At 48.5% G+C, this 15,839-nt stretch overlaps 1 protein-coding gene across 2 annotated transcripts; it reads left to right on the plus strand.

The window, feature by feature from the left end:
- Positions 1 to 9,129: 9,129 nt before the first annotated feature.
- On the plus strand, positions 9,130 to 12,786 carry LOC137469232 (homeobox protein NANOG-like). 2 transcript variants are annotated; one of them, XM_068181774.1, is made up of 5 exons: positions 9,130 to 9,220; positions 10,359 to 10,442; positions 10,770 to 11,044; positions 11,800 to 11,889; positions 12,281 to 12,786. In XM_068181774.1, the coding sequence occupies exons 1-5, from the start codon at positions 9,145 to 9,147 to the stop codon at positions 12,701 to 12,703; spliced, it is 948 nt and encodes a 315-aa protein (XP_068037875.1). In that variant the 5' UTR covers positions 9,130 to 9,144; the 3' UTR covers positions 12,704 to 12,786. The 2 variants fall into 2 exon arrangements, with proteins under 2 accessions (XP_068037875.1, XP_068037874.1); XM_068181773.1 differs by lacking the exon at positions 9,130 to 9,220 and having other exon boundaries at positions 10,109 to 10,442.
- Positions 12,787 to 15,839: the final 3,053 nt, after the last annotated feature.

Below are 15,839 nucleotides of genomic sequence, written 5' to 3' on the forward strand. Positions count from 1 at the left end.
CTAGAGTAGGATTCAGTCTTTCTTTTTCGGAAAAGACAGTTGGAGTCTGGCTTGTCATGCTCGAAAGGATGCTAGTCCCTCCCTCTGTGCAAAGATGTGAATTTTGCAGCAATTAAGCTGGGCCAGCTTGCAGCCAGTTACGCTGATGCCAGTTCATTTACACAGGCTGCATCTGGGGTTTGCTGCCAGCAACGGGAAGCCATGTCCCAAGCACAGGGGCGAGCTGTGAGCCTAAAGAAGGAAAGCCAAGGAAAAGGGCAGAAAGACACAAGAAACATTTTGCTGGGTGAGCTGCTGATGTGATTTCAAGCTCTTATTTAGGTTGCAAAACTGTGTAAACACAAATTCCTGGATTTAGGTGCTGTTGTGGCTGATATCACTGCACATCACGGTGGGGTTCACCACACTCCCTGCATGTCGCGTGACACGTCCTCGGCAACGATAATGTTATAAATGAGGTCTCATATGTCCAATTCCATAAACTACAAACTTAAAATGTAGCAGCAGTTTTAATTGAGGTCAGCAATTTTAATTGAGATGAAATAATACAATCAGATATAATTCAATAGTTACAGAAGATAAATTTGGCAGTGGTTCGGATAAAGCATAAGCAAAAACCGATTGATAGGGGTACGGGGAGGGCTTCCCACCCTGCCTCCTGTACGAAGGCAAAAGGATCCAAACACAACTTATATACTCTTGAAATCTACATCACTGTACTGCACCGCACATGATCCCATTGTTGCTCTGGGGTCTTCTAGTTTCTTTGGGGGTCTTCTTGGAGGAAGGCCAAAGGTCTTCCTCACATGTCCTCTGGATAACCTGGCAGGTGGCGCATGCCCATTAAGCTTGGTGTTATATAAGCAAGCATTATGTTCCAATTAAACCTTATTTATTTCATAGATAAGACCACTGTTTTAGACTCCCTGTCTGGAATGGTCCCAACTTGATTCATATTCAAGGTTGATCCTGCTCTGGGAGCTGTCTTTTAACTTAAGTCGATGTCAATTTTGGTTTGGGAGTCAGTTCCTGACTTCCTCCATCCCCAAGGCTGAATCCAACTCCTGCATCCTGCTTTCCACATATATTCTTGAAGAAACCCATCTGCTTCATAACACTAATCACATACACTTTTCCAATTTATTGATATAATTACAATTTTGTTAGCACGAATCACATCCATTTATAACAATAAGGATGGCGCCGAAGCCGCTGGGGATCCACGGGGACTCAGGCAGGCAATGCTCGTGCTCCGCTGGCCAGCGGCGCCAGAGAGGCAGGAGCCAGGATGCGGGAGCCGGGATGCGGGAGCCAGGATGCAGGACGTGGCATGTGGGATGCAGGAGCTGGGATGCAGGAGCTGGGATGCGGGAGCCGGGATGCAGGACATGGGATGCGGGATGCAGGACGCGGGATGCGGGAGCCGGGATGCAGGACGCGGGATGCGGGAGCCTCCCGGCGCGGCTGTCTGCTGCCGCTCGGTGGCCGCCGCACGGTGAAGCACAGCAGGGCCGCGGCAGGGGGATGATCCCCGGCCCTGCAGTTCGGCCTTCCCGCCACCTGTCCCAGAAAGCGGCCGCCGTGCCGTGCCGTGCCGTGCCGTGCCGGAGGAGGCTCAGGTTTCCCAGGATCGACCCGTCTGTGAAAGGCTGACCTCCTTCAGGTGTCCTTCTCCACCTGTTGCTGTGTCCCAGGAGCGGCACTCCCTCACGCCAGGGTCACTGCCACCGAATCTGGATGGGCTCCCTGCCACGGGGTTGGGATGCAGACCCCTTTTCTTCTTTTCGGGTGTGGGATGGAGCTGATTGCATAACGCAGACCCCCCTGAGGAGCTGAGCACTCGGGTCACCGCGCTTGCTTGGACTGATGTGAAGTGACTCATTCTCTGCCTGAAACGGCGCTCCCTCCGAGGCTTGGAGGGATTTGAGGGTAACGCCAGGATAGCTCCTGTCCCCGGGCAGCAGCGCAAGGCAGGAGCACACAAAGAAAGCTCCATAGCTCCCTAAGGCTGTGCTTTGGGATACGAACCAGCCAGCTGCCACACTGACCTCCTGGCAGGGCATATCTGTCCCAGCAAGGGAGACGCTGTCCTAGCACGTCTGTGACAAACCCAACCAGCTTCCTCTGTGCAGTGCCAAGGGCTGGGGCACAGAAAGCAGCAGTGTCAAAGCCTGTGCACTGCTTCCCTAAATGCAAACGGCAGTCTGGGCAGGAAGTGATGCCATGGCAAATCCTCACTTTACTAGAACAGGGATCTTCACTTCTGCTCAGCCTAAGAATGCAAGCTGTCAAAGACTTGTGAACCACCTAATGTTTGCTCCAGACCTGGCAGGAGTGCTGGGCCACCACACAGCCTTGTGCCTCAGTTTCCTGGCTTAGGGTGGGGGAGAGGACTAACAAAGCAATTGCAATTACACACTGCTATGTGCACTGCTGAGGGTGGAGAGGTAGGCAGTGACCTGTTTCTGGGAAGTAATTAATTAAGGCTGCATTTTTCAGTTATTTTTTCAGTCAGTTATACTGAAGAGTTTATGTGTTATTTTCAGTCCTTCCCCATACCTGATAATTTGACCATTTAGCTCACACCAGACCAGGCCAAGGGTAGATCATTTTGTCGCAGAACTACCCAATGTCAGCACATGGCATCTTCTTGCAGTTTAGATACCACTCTTTCAGATCACTGCCGGAGTGTTTAACCAGCATCTCAGCTGGTACTTTTTTAGCTTCAAACTGTCCAAACTCCATCATTATCCATAACCAAACCACAGAGTTAAGAGCTGGCTTGGAGATGTACCCTAGAATAGCAGTTCCTGATAAGGTACTGCTTAGTAAGGTATTTCTCTAATATGGAAAGTTCCCTGGTGAACATGGGTTTGTGATGGACCCAGCATAGGGGAACAGCAGATATCCCTCAGTTATCTTGGACGTGTATTGTATTCTAAGTACTCTACCTCCCAAAATACTGGATCAGACCAGCTGGCCAGTTGTACTTCTGCGGACAATTCATATAAAGCGAAACTCTCCTCCCCTCCCAATATCAGCTGGCAAAGAATGTAGGCAACCTCCTAAGTCAGTAGACTTCAGAGAGCACAAGGACAGGACTGGAGAGTGTTTCACCCATCCCTGTTGACCCGCTTTTTCTTGCAACTGAGCTGTGTTTTCTAACTGAGGCTGGCCCCTACTTGCCACGCTACCCCGCTCAACATCTTGATGCACCCAGTGGCCTCAGGCCAGTATGCAGAGGTTCCTTTACTCTCTGAAGTTGACATCTACTGGTGTCAGCAGTTCCGCTGTACTGATAGCTGGGAGCTCCCTAACCCTGTGCAAATCTAGTCTAAGCAGGAAGCAGAGGTGTCTCAGGGGTCATAATAAGCCCATGCATACCCTGGTCTCACCGCTTCACTTCCAAGTAAAAGGTGCACATTTCCAACACACTCCTCAAATACAGGCAGCTGTGAGCATGTTATGAATAAGCCCCAAGCCCAAGCCTGCTGAGCCAAAGTTAAATCTTCCACAACAAGTGCAACTGTCTCCCTGAGGAGAGGATGAGAAAGAGACAAAGAACCACATGTGGCAGATCTGAGTCAGGCCACTGAATTCTCCACCGGAAAATGCTCAGACACCATAACGATGAAGGCAATCTAGGAACCTGGACCTAATAAAATGGTTTTCTGTTCTCATCTTTCTCTCTCTCTCTTACCTCCCCTCTACTTATTGTGGCTCAGCTTTTTCTCATTGTGTCTAGCTTTATTTCTTTGTCCTGGAATGCATGTATTGCCACATGTAAATAAAGGGTCAGAGTGTGCCCTCAGGTGCACGGTTAGAAGCACAGAAAAAGTCTCAAACTTCAGTGCTACCCCAGTCAATGTGTGTCTTTGATTGTCAAGGGACAAGAGTCCTTCCCTGCTCCTGGTTACACAGAGGGAACAGAAATCAGCACCTGTCCCACTGGATGAACTCCCTCCTTTTTGGCCTTGAAACAAGATGTTCATATGCTTCACCATAAGGGAAGTTGTAAAGATCCAGGGCCTCCAAGCATCTCTCTCAAGACACAAGAAGGTTAATGAAGATGACAATGTTGAATCCCATGACCAGTGTACATGTATTCTCTGGGGATCAAATCACAGGAAAAGAGTGCCAGTACATTGGTTCACAGAGCAGGTGGATACTGATAGAAACTGAAATCTTTGGTGGTTTGTGTCAATGTGCTGTCTGTGAACTGCAGTGGCTGAGGAGAGATGAGTTACACGTGACTTGACCATTTCTGCAGGAGAATTGGTGAAGTTTGATGGATGCAGTGAGTGAAGAGAGACATCTGAGGCACTATCACATCAGAGGGCCCTGCTGGATCGCAACTGACACCTGCATCTCTGCACCAAAGCCATTAAATACTATGCAAGGTTAGTTTGCATCTGCAAGCACTTTTGACACTATTATTAGGTTGCTTATCATTACAGCAGAACAATATGGTCGTGAGTGGGGTTAAGAGAAGGTGTTCTCAGGCCTGTCTTAACCCCAGAGTTTGCATGAAAGACACAACTGGGGTTAACCAAGGAATTTTTAGCAAAATGTTTTTCTCAACACAGACAGTCATGGCTCCATCATGACTAAGCTCCGCTGGAGAAGTATTTTTATTTTGTCACAGTAGTCTGGGGGTCTGGAGTTCTTCCACTGTATGATTCTGTGGCTTCTGACCTTGCACCTGGGGAGAGATGCAGTTCATACTATTTTCTCTTTTTTTGTTGCTGCCCCCACAAGATGTGCTTTCACAGCCTAATTTGAGCTCCATGGAATTTAAATAAGATGAAATACAGGTAATTTAACCTTTACACCAAAAATTGATGGCAATGCTATATTCCCCTACCCACTTCCCACCCTTCACTGGATTTAATTCCTAGACAAATGACACCCAGTTTAAAAAGCTCCACCTTCTCACTGTTCTTCTTTTCTTTGTCTCTTTCCATCTCAGCCAAGTCGGCCATCTAAATATTGTCAAACAAAAGCAGGTAAATCTTTTTCTTCCGTCAGGCGGCGCAGACAACATCCACTTGCAGATCCCATTCCACAGCCCTGGGCTTACCCGGCTCTGCCATTCAGATGTAGAGCGGGTGCCAGCCAGGGAGCCTCAGGCTCTAACACTTGCTAATCGCTCATGAATGCATGTGCAAGAGCCCGTCTTGGAGAAAAGCAGAGGGTGCATAGGTGGGGGCAAGGGCCAGGCAATGGGGGGATCCCTGTCTCAAGTCCTGACAGATTTGAAAACTGAGCGCCATTTTTCCTAATACTAGCATTCGCTGTAATTGGACACTTGCACCACAGGTGATCTGCTCCTTTGGGGACTTCTTGGGACTTACAAAAACCCGGACAGCAGAGATTTGGCACAGCGAGCTGCCTGAGAAGTATGTGCAAAGTTGGAAGAATTTGGCTGTGGAATGTGTTAGAAGCACTTCCAGATTTTGTGCCCACTTATGGCCTGCACGAGTGTGATTACAGCCACCTACTTGGCACATAATCCTCATTAGCTCTGTCCTGATATTAATTTATCATGGGGACATACATGGGATCATCCTCAGATTAGAGATATGGGAGAAAGCAGGTGCCATAATACGTGGTGAACTTGAGAGAGCATGAGACGGCCACCACGTCAGTGTCCCTCTTAACTGAAGGCTATGGCAGCACTGGATGTTGTAGGAAGCTATCCCTATGAGAATGAGGAAGACAAAGATGTCTCGGGGGGAGGGGGAAAAAAAACCCTTCTGTGTAATTTCAAAGTTTCACGAGTGGTGTGTGTTTGAAGAGCAAAAGACAAAGTGCTTGATATAGAGCAGCCTTTTGAGGAGAGTGGGGAGGAAGCTCATGCCACTCACAGGACCTTGGTACAGTGGGAAACACGGGATTTATCATTCCCCCCTGAAGCTGGAAACAGCAGAAAGCATTGGAAGACAGCTCTGTCTGTGCTCTTTGCTTTTAGTAAGAGGACTACTAAGAGAGCCTGTGGGAACAACCACACCAGGGATAGTGGGGAGGGGGGAGGATTACAGCAGAGAGGATGCTTGGAAGGTTTTGCCCGATATGCACATCTCTCCATGTTCCCCAGGACTTCACATAACCCTGGCTCCAAGCTGCTTGCAAGACTGCTCCATATTCCAGCTGATGGGCACTGGTAGGAGAGGCTTCTTGAGAGGAGTGCTTACAGCTACAGCACTCTGGCATCGAGTGCATGGCAGGCAGGCATGAATGACTGAGAAAGAAAGAACAGACCTATCATGAAAGAACAGACCTAGAAATTAATGTTCTCACTAGCCTACTTTCCACCTGCTTTTTGATACGCAGCTTTCTTGCCTTTTCAGGAAGGCACTTGGCTTTGTGCCATGGATGCCCCGTGCCAGTCTGCCCCTGCACTACTAACAAAGGGCCACATTACCCACTAATTCTCAGGGCATTCAGAGACTGGGCTGCCAGGGGGAGGGAGAAGATTTGTTCTTTTCCCTACCTGCTCCCCTAAAGAGTCAAGAGAAAGAAAAACTATATTTTAATATGAATGAGGGCCTAATTTTTGTTATTCTTTCTTAATTCCCTTCTTTCTGCAGTCGGTCATCTTGGGTCCAGACTGCAGGCTATGACCATGCTACCGGAGACAGGCTGTCCAGAGCCAAGGGCCTGGCAAGTACTGAAGTCTGCAGGGCAGGAGTGTTTCCATACAACTAACTTGGGGAGTGTTTTCTCACAGCATAAAATAAAATAATAAAATTTCACAAAAATAAAATAATTAAATTAAAGGTGCCTGCTTGGAATGAAAGCTCAGACAAGCTCAACAGAACACAAGGCAAGGATTTCTAGTTGCCTTCCCCAAGCACACACATCGCTGTCAGAGCATGGTGGTTCCCAGGAAAATCTCCGAGGGGCAGTGGGGCTCTGGCCGTGGTTCCCTGTGCAGTAATACCGAGCCAGCGCCCTGCTGCCCCGCTGAGCACCACCAACATGAGCAGAATGGCACAGCGACACGCAGCGGCACTTCACAACATTCACCAAAACACAGGAGACCCACATTACAGCCAGCTGCGGGAGGCAGGAGAGCACCTAATCTATGTAAAGTTTGAGACAATCTCTACCCCTATAGCAATATCCTGTTGATCAAAATTAGTTTAGAGATGCTCCGAGGTAGGAAAAACCCAGCATTTCTGAGCCAGTGGTGTGAGCTCCAGAGCTGGATTTACAGCATTAGCCAGCTGGTGCTTCCCCAGCCTCCATCAATGTGAACTGGTGCTTTTGCATCACTTCAGAGCAAGCTTGAGCTCCAGCCCTCTGAAGGTAGGTACCCTACTGAGAATAAAAGGAGATCCTTCCTGGATGAAACACATTCCAGCCACAGTCCCATCTCACTGCGCTTAGACAAAGAGGCCAAGACTGTGTTTGCACCTGAGCTTCTGTCTCTGCTGCTGAAGCACTACAGAAAGGGTTTGTTAGAGCACGCTACAGCCCAGTGAATGGCTGCATTCAGTCCCATACACTTGATAGGAAAGATGTGTGCTGATGTCTTTACAAACAATTTCACGGGTGAGGGTATGGGTGTCGAGTAAGCCAACTTATTACTCACCTGACTAATGCTCCACAGTACATAATGAGTGCATAATGAGCTAAGAACTGAAAAAGAAGGGGGTAGCCACAGAATGAAGGGAGAGGGGGACACAATCCAGGATCAAAACCCAAATTCTTCCTGCTATTTGGTCCTGTTGGGAAAAACAGGATTAGACTAGATCTGACCTGTGTTGCTGTTTCAGCTGAAAACCGTTCCAAAAGAAACACAAGTGGATACTTGCATCTGCTCTGTGAGTCATTCCCAACTCTTTTTTTAAGCACATAATCTCTAGAGATTTTAAAATTTTTAAAATTTAAAAAAATTTTCCAACATTTTTTAAAAGCACATCAGCTCTAGAGATTCATGGGCAGTATATCCAGTCTGAAGGCTGATAGTGCCACAGGCAGATGTTCCAGACCTGATCACCCCATGAGCTTCCCAAATGTCCACATCATGTTTTCCATAGCGATCCCTGTGTCTGTATATTTCTGGATTTACCTTTGCAATATGTTTCCATGTGTATAATTTATTTGGGGGAAAATAACTGGATTTCTTTTACTAAATAAATTCTGAGTTTAGATGGTATGGTTTCATACACTTACACAAGCTTTATTTCTCTCACAATTACATTAAAAAATATGTTTGGTGAGCTGATTAGAGGTAATGTTGGGGTGAGGGAGCAAATTATCCTCACTGGAAGGGGATAGGTGAAAAAGAGATTTAGTGGTTAAAGTATAAAACAAAGGGAATGGAGAACAGATGGGATGAGAAGACAAAAATATGAACAAAGACACAAAGACACACTAAATCAACTGCATGCTCACTACAAAGCAGGTCTGACCCTGGGACAGAAGCTGATATATACGCAAAAGACCAATCTATGTATTAAAATTGCAGACTGCGAGCAGTCCTGCTGCCTTTCCAAACACACACACAGAGCTCTCCGAGGGAGGATTTGCTGGCAGAGGCGGTGTTACTCCGTCTGTAAAACTCTAATCCCTCTGCCGCGGTTCATCCTCCCCAGCCGTGTGTCCTCGGACGACTCGGGGGTTCCCGCAGCCTCTGGGGCCTTGTAGAAACCCCGAGGGTTTTTCCGTCTTTGCAAGGGGCTGGTTTTGGGGAACTCGGAGAGCCCCCCGGGGATCACGCGTGTCCCGGGGCAGCCGTGCCAGCAGGGCACACGGGGACCGGCGGCTTTCTGCCCCGCCGAGGGCAGCAGGACGGCTTCGCCTCCGAGGGAAAATCCCTTTCCATCCGTGCATGTGCTCTGCGAGCACCGAGCGAGTGACCTGGCCGAAACCCACAGCCCGGCTGCCTCTGTTTGCTTTGGGGCCAGAACCAGGCTCTGGCTCTAGCTCGGTCTTTTCATCCCTCACACCTCGGTATTTTCATTATAATAGATTATAACCTCTTTCTCACACATTCCTAATACTCCTGACTGGATCTTGTGGGGATTCTGAGAAACTGAATCATTAATTAGGAGGTGATCAATAGTAAGCCCGGTAAGGACCCTTCCTTGCTGGCTCGGGGGACCAGCTGGGGCTCATTTTTCATTAGGACTCAAGATGGGAGGCGGAGATAAATTGAAATCAAGGGAGGTGCTCCGCTGCCAGGTCCTAGGGACGTTTAGCAGTGCAGCAGGTTAGCTATACCCCTGCCTGTGTTCTGTTTCCTTGCGCCGGTGGAGGTGGGGAACTTGCTTGGTGCGTCACGTGCCCTCGTTTGTACTTTTTCCAGGTGGTTTTCCAAGTTTTGTAATTCCCGGGTGCGAGATCCTACCGATAAGTTTTTAATTTTCTTAAAGTAAGCAGTAATAGCTGGGGGAGGAGGTGGCAAGGGAAATAGTTTGTTCTCCCCAAGAAGGCTGTAGGTCCTAGCTTCAAATCCTTAAGATCCGTACAGCCCTTTTACAGCTGCAGTGCTCGTCTCCTTTTGAATTTGCCCCGGGGATTCCCATCCCTCCCTGATGTGTAACTAATTTTTTTAATTTTTTTTGTTTTAAGATATCACTTTTTAGAAAGCCTTAAATAGTGGGCGAAAGAAGCTTGCAAAATGTGCAGAACAGGACTGCCTGACTCAGCCTTGGGCGAGCCGCTGGGAGAAGCAGCCTGGCTTTCTTTGAGCCCTCTTCCCCGCCATACAGACACGGCCATCCCCCTGCCCCCCGTCCGGATTCACTTGCGGGGAGGCGAAGGGCTTATCTCTTTGCAATGATGGTTGCGATCTGCAGTGCAGACGCACGAAGTCTCCTCATGCCCCGCGGCGGGCTCCGGGGCCATTCTTTCTGTTTGGGTGGGGACCTGTGAAATGTGGGGGATGTCTGCCAAGCTCTGTCCAACTCACCGGGCGACTCTGCTCAGGCCTGCTGTCCCGAGGGGCGAGCAAGGACCTCCTTCCCACGCCCCAGCAGGGAGTGATGCACTCATCCCCACCGTGGCATCTACCGGCCAAGTTGGCAAGCGCAGCCCGGTGTCCCAGCCCTCCCCCGGTCTCTGAATACCCTCGAAATCCCTTCCCCCCAATCAACCAACTTTTAACATGACAATGGCCATGACAATACCTTCCAGCCAAGGCCTGGCTGGGGCGGACTTAAAGCATCCCCCTCATCTCCCCGCAAAGGAGTGCTTGTCCGCGGGCTGCCGGCAGTCTCGACGGTCACCTCGCGTCATGCTCGGGGCAGGGGGACCCGGCCCGGCCATGAGCACCCACCTAGCCACGCCGCAATATGTGCTCTACCCCGGCGCGGCCAGGTATGGGGACTATTACTGGTTCTCCGCAGGCAGCATGGACAGCGTGCCCACCGAGGAGGCTCCGGCGCCGGACGCGCTCCCGCTGCCCGCGGCCAAGACGCCCAGTCCCTCAGGTAAGGCGGCCGGCCGGCCGAGCGATCGGGCTGCCCCGGGCTGGGAGGGGATGCCACGCTGAGGGCGGAGGGGCGGCGGGAGCCGGGCGCCAGCGTGGCCAGTCTGCCCAGAAGGGACGGGCCAAAGGGGCGAACAGGGGCGCACCGGTTGTGCCGCCATTAGGCGTTCTGTGCCCTCTTCCCCGCGCTGCGCTGCCCACGGCTGCGGAGCCCCTGCGAGTCCCCAGGGCACCCGCAACCTTAAAATCTCCTGAGAAGCTGGGCTCTCAAGGTTTTTTGTGTCTTCCCTGACTTATTTTGCTCACCCCAGTTCTCTTTCCTCCTCAGTTGACTCTCCGGCTTCCTCCAGCTCTGGGACACTCACTCAATACCACACCCCCGACTCCGCCACCAGCCCCAACGCAGCAGGGAGCCCGTCTCCCCACTCCTCTCTCCAGAAGGTCAAGGCGCAAGGCAAGGGTGTGGTGAAGACGGGCAAGAGCCGCACAGCCTTCTCGCAGGAGCAGCTGAAAGCCCTACACCAGCGCTTCCAGAGCCAGAAGTACCTCAGCCCCCAGCAGATCCGGGAGCTGGCTGCTGCCCTTGAGCTCACCTACAAGCAGGTGAACATCTTGCTTTGAGCAGCAGCTGATATGGTTTTTTTTTTTGGGGGGGGGGGGTTTGTGTTTTTTGTTTTTTTTTTTTTTTTTTTTCTTGCGTGTTTTTTGTTTTTCTTGGACCCCAGAGAGAAGTTTCTGTGATTATCTTGGAAGTGTTACCTCTTACGTTAGAGCAGAGGGTGTGCAAATCTATGACTCAGTCTTATGTTTGGTTCCAGCACTATCCACCCACTCCGTGCAGGTGTTGCAAAGGGCCTGCAGAGCAGCAAAGCAGGGTTGTGCGGAGTCAGGTTGGTGTTCTGCAAGGACATGTGTTTTCTTTCAATGTAGAAAGGTACCTGCACTGCTATGCAAGTGGCCTTTCCTAGTCGGAGTGGCACCATGGTCTCTCCCTAGAGAGAGGGTCCTTGCTCCAGCAGCTGCTTGTGTCTGACTAAAGGAACGATTCGCTCCTGAGCCCTGACCATGGCACAGCAGTGAGATGGTGCTGTACAACCTGATTTCTGCAGTTGCCTTGGCCGGTGTTTTAGGTAGGGTTTCTGAAGTCAGGAAAGGTCTGGTGGCGATCTGAGAAGTAGGAATGTTAGTTTTCACGTCTCAGCTCTGTGATTTCACAGCCACCTGCATCTGCTGCACGTTGTTAGCTGCTGAAATTATTTACAGTATTAGAAAGGGGATTGTAGTAAAAACAAGGATGTGTAATAAGCTCTTTAAAAATAAATTCCTAATTTCTTATGCCCTTTCTGCATCACTTCTAGGTGAAAACATGGTTTCAGAATCAACGGATGAAATTTAAGCGTTGCCAAAAGGAGAGCCAGTGGATGGATAAAGGGATGTATTTACCACAGGTGAGTAAACTTCCCCATCAGCATCAGTCACAGTTTCTTCAGTCTGTGGGGAATCATGTAGTCCAGTGTATCATGTCCAACCTGGTAATTCAAACAAGCCACAGGACTCAATATTACCAAGCCAGTTGAATTCCTTGTAACAGGGCTTTCAGTGGCATCTCTTTTAAGCTTTTAAGTTTTCCCCCCCAGCGTAGTTGTTCCTGCACACGTTGAGCTGGAGATTACTAACCGGTCATCTCTGCGATTACTGGTCTATTGGGAGGACAATGGGCCTGAAAAAGGCGCTATTGTTCGGCTTGGAGGGGGAGCTGGGGGAGAAAAGAGGACCCATGCAAAAGAATGGGCCGTTGGTGTGGTTCTGCACTGCTGAACGACTTTCTTTGTCTTCTAGAATGGGGTTCATCAGGCTGCATACATGGATATGGCACCCACCTTCCACCAGGTCTTCCCTGCCGGTTCCGGCAGGAACTTTCAGGCTGTGCCCAACGTGCACCAGGCTTACAGCAGCGGACAGGCTTACAGGAATGGGCAGAACCTGTACTCGTTCTCATCTGTGGAGGATGAAGGGCTCTTTGGAAAAGGTGGGACAAGCTGCAATACCCAGCAAACCATGGGTTTATTAAGCCAGCCAATGAACTTCTATCACAGCTACTTTGACAATATAGATTATGTCAGCGTGGAGGTAGAAGACACCTTCAACTTCCAGAACACCTCTGACACTGTCACACCATTTTCGAGCTCTCCTATACAGAATCAATGCCAGTTACCTTGGCACCCCATGGGAACCCAGAGTGGGTATGAGTCTCAGGTCTGAGTATATTTTTCTCCCACCTCTTGTGTTCACCCATGGGATTTCCAGGGTTTTGAATTCATGTTCTATTTGTTTTTCTTGCCTCTCCTCCACTACTGCTGTTTTAACTACTGGAGGGGGGCTCGGCACCCTGCTGCCTGGGGCTAGATTCCTATTTAAGTGTGCCTGTCTGTTCATAGCTAACCCTTGGCAAAGATGCTTTGGGTATTGATAAGTTTGAACCTCATTCATTGAGGACAGTGTGCAATGTTGCAGCTGTGAGCAGCAGAGGTTGTTAAGGTCTGTTTGTTGTTCAAGTCTCACCTTCTTTGCTGCTTCTCTAGCCGGTGATCTCTGATCCTTGCCCAGTGTGTCTTGCAGCAGAGCTTCCACTGCAAAGGAGGTGAATATTTGTTGTTGTTGAATAATTTTTCATAAAGTTTGTTTTTTGTAGTGTTACCAAACATGTTTTATGTTATGTCCATGTTGTGTTTTATTGCTCTTTCTGGTTAATGTTCATCTGGTTAATGTTCAATGTTCTTAATGTTAATGTTCTTACAAAGTTGTTTGAATTGAAAATAAATTACTTTATTTTAATATTGTGATGCTGTCACCAGCTTGCTTTTGAACAGCTGGCTAAGAGAGTGGTTGTACTACACAGGTTAGACCTGCAGAACTGAGGAAAGGGAGGAAAAAAAATAACCCTTACCGTGTTTCTCCCAGGGCTGGGATCAAATAATTGTTAAAAAGGAGCAAGTCACAGACGTCTATTAGGCTGTTTTTTTTTTAATATGCAGGTGTGTAGCCTACTGTAAGGAGGGTGGGGGAGGCTCTAGGGCTAGGCAACTGGACCAGCTGCTGGCTTGAAGTGATGTGCAGCCCTGTAATGTGCTTCTATTAGCCCTTAAACAGCAATGCTTCAAAAAAGTATTGATGAAGGAGGATGGAGCAAAAGAAAGTGTCCTGAAGATTGTGCGGCCTCCTGCTGGTGCTCCAGAAGGTCACAACTGGAGGTCTGGAATCCCTCTTAATTAAATACGCAGCTCTGCTGGGTTTCTTGTGCTGACCTAAAATGGCACTAGAAGTCTGCGACTAAGTAACTAAATCTCCTGCCTCCAGCATTAAAACAAAACCAGAACCAAGTTGCTATTTAGTTATACTTCAAACTAGCAGAAATTGTGTTTCGGTTTAATCCCAGGTTCTTTAAGGTACAATACACCACGGAAGGGATAATTCCATGGGTACTCCCACCGAGCACAATTAGCTAAATTGGCAGCTGACTACTCAGGCTCAAACGGCTACAGGTCCTTTGCTGAACAGAACCTGCTTGCGTGGGTTCAAAAGCACATCCCCTCTTTTCAGTTGCACTGCTGCAATCCTCTGCTCAGAAGGTAAGGTACAGTAGGTACAAGAAGGGAGAGAGGAGCAGAGGCTTGAGCCTGTGTAGAGAAGGACAAAAGAACGTGTCACTTATATGTATGGGCTGCCAACCTCAAAACAGCAGAAAAAGGTACATCTGGCCCGTAAGAGAGGGAAATGCCAGGTTCACATGGTTTTCTGTATTACAGAACAAGAACTCCTTTCTCATCTGGATGGGAGATTCATATCCCAGTAACATTGTATGAATTCTGGTTAATTCTCTAGCAATAGTATTAGGTTCAACAATTGCCTTGAAAAAGTAAAGCTGAACCATATAAATCACCTATACAAGTCATACATACTATGCCTTGTCTTTCAGCTTTAAAATGAGCAGCTTATGATTTTTGGGGTTCTTTTCTTTTAAAGAAATAATCACAGATCTTTACAGAACAACTGCAGAGGATGCCTGCTGCAGTTTACCTGTGGCGCTTCGTATGTTTTGTGTCTGCTGCAAGGGTAAGGAGGTAGCCAGCGCTCTGCTGGCAGTTGTCTTGCAAAAGCAGATATTGTTGCTAAAACAGCCCTGGGGCTGAGAATGATTGCTCTGCATGTTGTGGTTTGTTACTCCATGTACTATGGGAGTGTTCTGTGGAAATTGAGTGTTCCCTCATGGCTGTGTTATTCCCCTGGTTGCTCAGCCTGGGTTGTGTGCAGGTTTGGCAAGCACATGTAGCTGGAGGGAGCATGTGGAGCAGCTGCTGTTCGAGTTCTGGAAGGTGGGCTGGAAAGAACTCATAGTTGCTCAGGAAGTGTTTCTAGAGCCTGTGGAATTAAAAAAAAACAGGACTCTGTCTTTCCACAGAGCTGGTGCTCTCTTCTGTTACCTTCACATGCCTGAATCACATCACCATGTGAAACAACTGCACAGGTTATTGGGAACTACTACCAAAACCGGTGGAGATGCAGATGCCCCCAGCCTCATGCTTGCAGAAGTGTTGGTATTAGTTCCTTAGAGGAAGAAAGTGCATGCCAGCAAAAACTCTTTTCTGCTAGGATGCATTACACCTCTGTTTGGACTGCTGCTTCCTGTAACTCTGCTGTGTACCAGTAACTTCTGCACACTGCAAACATGATTCGCCTTGCCAGCAAATCTTTTTAGGATCAAGCTGTAAGATGATTTGGTGTGCTTCATATGCATTACAGCTTGTGGGAATACACTCCTCATTTACAATATCTACAGCGACAAAAAAGCTGCAGATGTAGTAGTTCTGGTGATGCAGAGAATACCACCTAAACAGAAGAAATTTGGTCTGGTACAGATTATGTAGACCAGGATTTTATTCTGTAGTTCACTGGATCCCAGCTGTCCCATAGGGAAATAATGAGAGGAGTGGAAACCTCATTCCTTGCTCTCACGTGTCAATGTGGCCTGCAGGGGTTTTACAAGCTACATGTTTCTTCTGAGTGATCCATGAGCAAGGGCTCACAGCCCCAGTTGTCTCTCTAGTGCAGATAAAAGTAATGATCTTTGCTTTAATAGGCTCTTCCCTACAGGCATATGTAAGCATATTTAGCTATCTAACTAAATCGCATGACTTGAGGGCTGAGCTAACAGGGTTTCACAAATTTTCAGTCAAGCATTGCCACACATCTCTTGCCTGGCCTGTCATCAGAGGGCAGCAGCATATAGGCTGATACTGAATAGTCATGAGGTATGAATCATTGCACTTGGACATTAAAATAAAAGGGAAAAAATATAGGGGAAAAAAATATAAACACCCCCCCCCAAAAAAAAAAAAAC

The sequence above is a fragment of the Anomalospiza imberbis genome, chromosome 2 (assembly GCF_031753505.1).
Source record: "Anomalospiza imberbis isolate Cuckoo-Finch-1a 21T00152 chromosome 2, ASM3175350v1, whole genome shotgun sequence".
NCBI lineage: Eukaryota > Metazoa > Chordata > Aves > Passeriformes > Viduidae > Anomalospiza > Anomalospiza imberbis.

What these genes read in the sequence shown, in the direction of transcription:
- LOC137469232 (XM_068181773.1), top strand. Translation starts at nt 10,118, where the DNA reads ATGACAATGGCCATGACAATACCTTCCAGCCAAGGCCTGGCTGGGGCG. An exon ending in TTGAGCTCACCTACAAGCAG is followed by an intron (nt 11,045 to 11,799) that starts GTGAACATCTTG and finishes CATCACTTCTAG; the next exon opens with GTGAAAACATGGTTTCAGAA. An exon ending in AAGGGATGTATTTACCACAG is followed by an intron (nt 11,890 to 12,280) that starts GTGAGTAAACTT and finishes TTTGTCTTCTAG; the next exon opens with AATGGGGTTCATCAGGCTGC.